Below are 3,157 nucleotides of genomic sequence, written 5' to 3' on the forward strand. Positions count from 1 at the left end.
GATTGGTGTTGTTGTTGTTGTTGTTGTTGATCTTGTTGTTGTTGATCTTGTTGTTGTTGATCTTGTTGTTGTTGAGCTTGATCTTGATCTTGTTTTTCATATGCATCCATATCTTGAAATAGTTTTTTAATATTGCAGATTGATGCAGTATGTTTTGGTTTTGGTTGGGGTGGTTGTGGGGGTTGTTCTTGTTCTTGTTCTTGTTCTTGTTCTTGTTCTTGTTCTTGTTCTTGTTCTTGTTCTTGTTTTTCATAAGCATCCATAGCTTGAAATAGTTTTCTATAATCGGGGATTGATGCATTATGTTTTGGTTTTGGTTTTGATTTTGGTTGTGGTGGTTCATTATTTGGGTTTGGTGGTACCCAACTTGGGACTGGTAGTTCTGGTGGACCTGGTCTTACTGGTGAATTGCCATTTGGTACAGGTCTTGCTTGTGGTGGTTCCTCATTTGGTGTTGATGGTGCTGGTATTGGTGTTGGTACTGGAGGTGGTCTATTTTGGTTTTGTGATACAGGTCTTGCTTGTGGTGGATGAGCTGAGTATTGTGGTGGTTTTTTTGGAAGTGCCTGTTGTGGTGTAGATTGAACAAGATAAGGTGATGATCTTTTAAATAAATTTGTTTCATCTACAAATTTAATTTTTTGATTGTGGTGATTGTGGTTTTTTTTTGTTGTGTTGATGGTGGTGGATTATTGTTGGTATTGGTGCCCTGTGGTTGTGTTGATGGTGTTGGGTTACTAATTGTATTGGTGCCCTGTTGTTTTTGTTGTAGTGCTAATGGTGGTGGGTTATTGTTGGTATCGGTGCCATGTTTGGAGATAAAAATTAAAAATAAATAAATAAAGATAGAAAGGATTATTGGTAAAATCATTTTAAAATTATTTTTTTTTAATGAAATATGGTTTGTGAAAATATACAAATAAAAAAAATTGAATATGAAAAAAGGTTATTTTTACTATTTAAAAAAAATACAAAATATAAGACTATAATATATATAAGAGTGTGGGTGTTAGTGTGAATAAAAAAAAAATTTAAATAAATTTTAAAAAAAAAATAAAAAAAAAAATTATAATTTTTAAAAAAAAAAAATTATAATTAATTAAAAAAATAATTGCAATGATGCTCTAAAAAATAAAATTTAATAATTAAAAAATAAAAAAATACGAGGTGGTAGATTACTAAATTTGTGCATGTAAAAAAAAAAAAAAAAAATTTTGTAAAACTAATTTAGCAATTTCTTTCTTTCATTATTATGAAAAAAAATAAAATATAAAAAAATGAACTTCATAAATTATATGAATTTTAAATAATTATAAAGGTAAATAAGTAAAATGGTAAAAAATTTTTTAATTAACAAAAACATATTATTTTTTATAATAATACCAAGTGAAATACATTATAAATTTGTAATTTTAATTAAAAAAATTAATGAAGTTTATTGAGCTACTTGCAAAATTGAAGAAATGAATCATTTTAATATGGTAATTATCTCACCCATACTAAAAAATTCATTCACTTTTTCTTGTTTTCTTTCAAATAAAATGAATGAATTTTTTAGTATATAAATTACTCATAAAGTACTAAAAAGTTCATTCACCTTTTCTTGTTTACTTTTAAATAAAATGAATGAATTTTTTAGTATATAAATTACTCATTTTTTATTAATATTAATTAATAAAAGTTAAATATGATTCAAAAATAAAATAAATTTGAATATTTATTTATATAATATTATAATGATTAAAATTTTATTTTTATATATATATATATGTATATTATTATTTTTTAAAAGATTAATAATTTTTTATTTATGTTATTATTATTTTAAATGATTAATATTTTTTTTATTTTTGTATATTATTATTATTTTTTGAATTTTCAAAATTTTTTTCCAATTGACACAATTGAAAACAGATCATTATACACATTGCATGTAATTCGGGAAATAATTTACATTTGGTATTGGCAATTCCAAATCTTTTAACTGAGCTATTACCTCTTTCAACAGGTGTTCTTAAAGCTGCCTGTTTCTGTTGAAATGAAGATTGTATTTTTTTTTTTTGTTCTTGGGTTTTATCATTTATTGTTTTCTCTTCTAAAAATTTATAATAACAGGATGGAGTTATGTAAATTGATCCAGGATATGCTATATTGAAATTAAAATTTTAATTAATATTAATTAAATAATATATATACAACAACAACATTATTTTATTATAAATTAATTTAATAATTTACCAGAATCAGCTAGAATATTTAAATCATTTTCAATTGCAAATTGATCTATTTGAGATAAAAAAGCAAATGTACTATCATGAATATTTCCTTTTGCTATTGAAACATAATATATATTCATTTCCCTATCAACTAAAACTTCTGATGATAAATTTGGTTCTCCAACATCCAATCTAAAATAATCTTCCTGATGGGGGTGAACTCTGTCTCTTTTAACATTTATTATAAGATTTTTTATTAGGTGAATTTAAATTTTTTTCTAATCTCTTGGGATTGACATAAAGTTTTCTTTTCATTTTCCTTGTTCTTCTATCATCCAGCAAATCATATGCTAAATATAAATCTAGAATAGAGTCTGTTCTTTTCTCCATTTGGATCAATAATTGACGATAGTTTTTTAATTTTGATTTTTTTCTTTTTAATTCTTGAAATGAAATTTGTTTATCTTCTTTTATTTCTTTTATTTTATTACATTTTCTCCTATTTTAAACGTTTCTTCATATAAATTGAATAATATGTTGTCAATTTTTTTATTAAAATTTGAATCATTTTCATTGTCTGAATCTAAAAACTCGGTTTGTATTTGATTTTCGACAATAAAACTAAATGGTTCATTTGGATCGAACCTACTGGTATCATATAAATTCTCTTCGTCACTTGAATCATTAATATCATCTTGATCATTCAAATCATCACCAAAAACCTGATAATCCATATTATTTTTATTATTATTATTATTATTATTATTATTATTATTATTTTAAATATATTATATTGTCATTTAAATATAAACCTTTTCCTTTTGTATATTCCATAAGACATATCAAATCCATAATATGTAAACCAGAAGTTGTTATTTCAATATTGTTTATAAAATATTTTTCTTTATCACACCAAATTGGGCAATTGTATAAAAAAATTT

At 23.5% G+C, this 3,157-nt stretch overlaps 2 protein-coding genes across 2 annotated transcripts; both read right to left on the minus strand.

Annotated features, from left to right (window-relative positions):
- Nucleotides 1–1,655, minus strand: DICPUDRAFT_85626 (uncharacterized protein; the record flags this gene model as incomplete). Its single annotated transcript, XM_003295165.1, has 2 exons — nucleotides 1–625; nucleotides 1,652–1,655. Coding segments are annotated over 2 exons (629 nt in total), but the record flags the coding sequence as incomplete, so codon positions are not given.
- A 189-nt stretch (nucleotides 1,656–1,844) lies between these two features.
- Nucleotides 1,845–2,950, minus strand: DICPUDRAFT_85627 (uncharacterized protein; the record flags this gene model as incomplete). The annotated part of the gene is made up of 3 exons (XM_003295166.1): nucleotides 1,845–2,146; nucleotides 2,239–2,422; nucleotides 2,708–2,950. The coding sequence occupies 3 exons, from the start codon at nucleotides 2,948–2,950 to the stop codon at nucleotides 1,845–1,847; spliced, it is 729 nt and encodes a 242-aa protein (XP_003295214.1).
- Between the last annotated feature and the right edge of the window lie 207 nt (nucleotides 2,951–3,157).

Source organism: Dictyostelium purpureum (genome assembly GCF_000190715.1).
Source record: "Dictyostelium purpureum unplaced genomic scaffold DICPUscaffold_783, whole genome shotgun sequence".
In the NCBI taxonomy this organism is placed as follows: Eukaryota; Evosea; class Eumycetozoa; order Dictyosteliales; family Dictyosteliaceae; genus Dictyostelium; species Dictyostelium purpureum.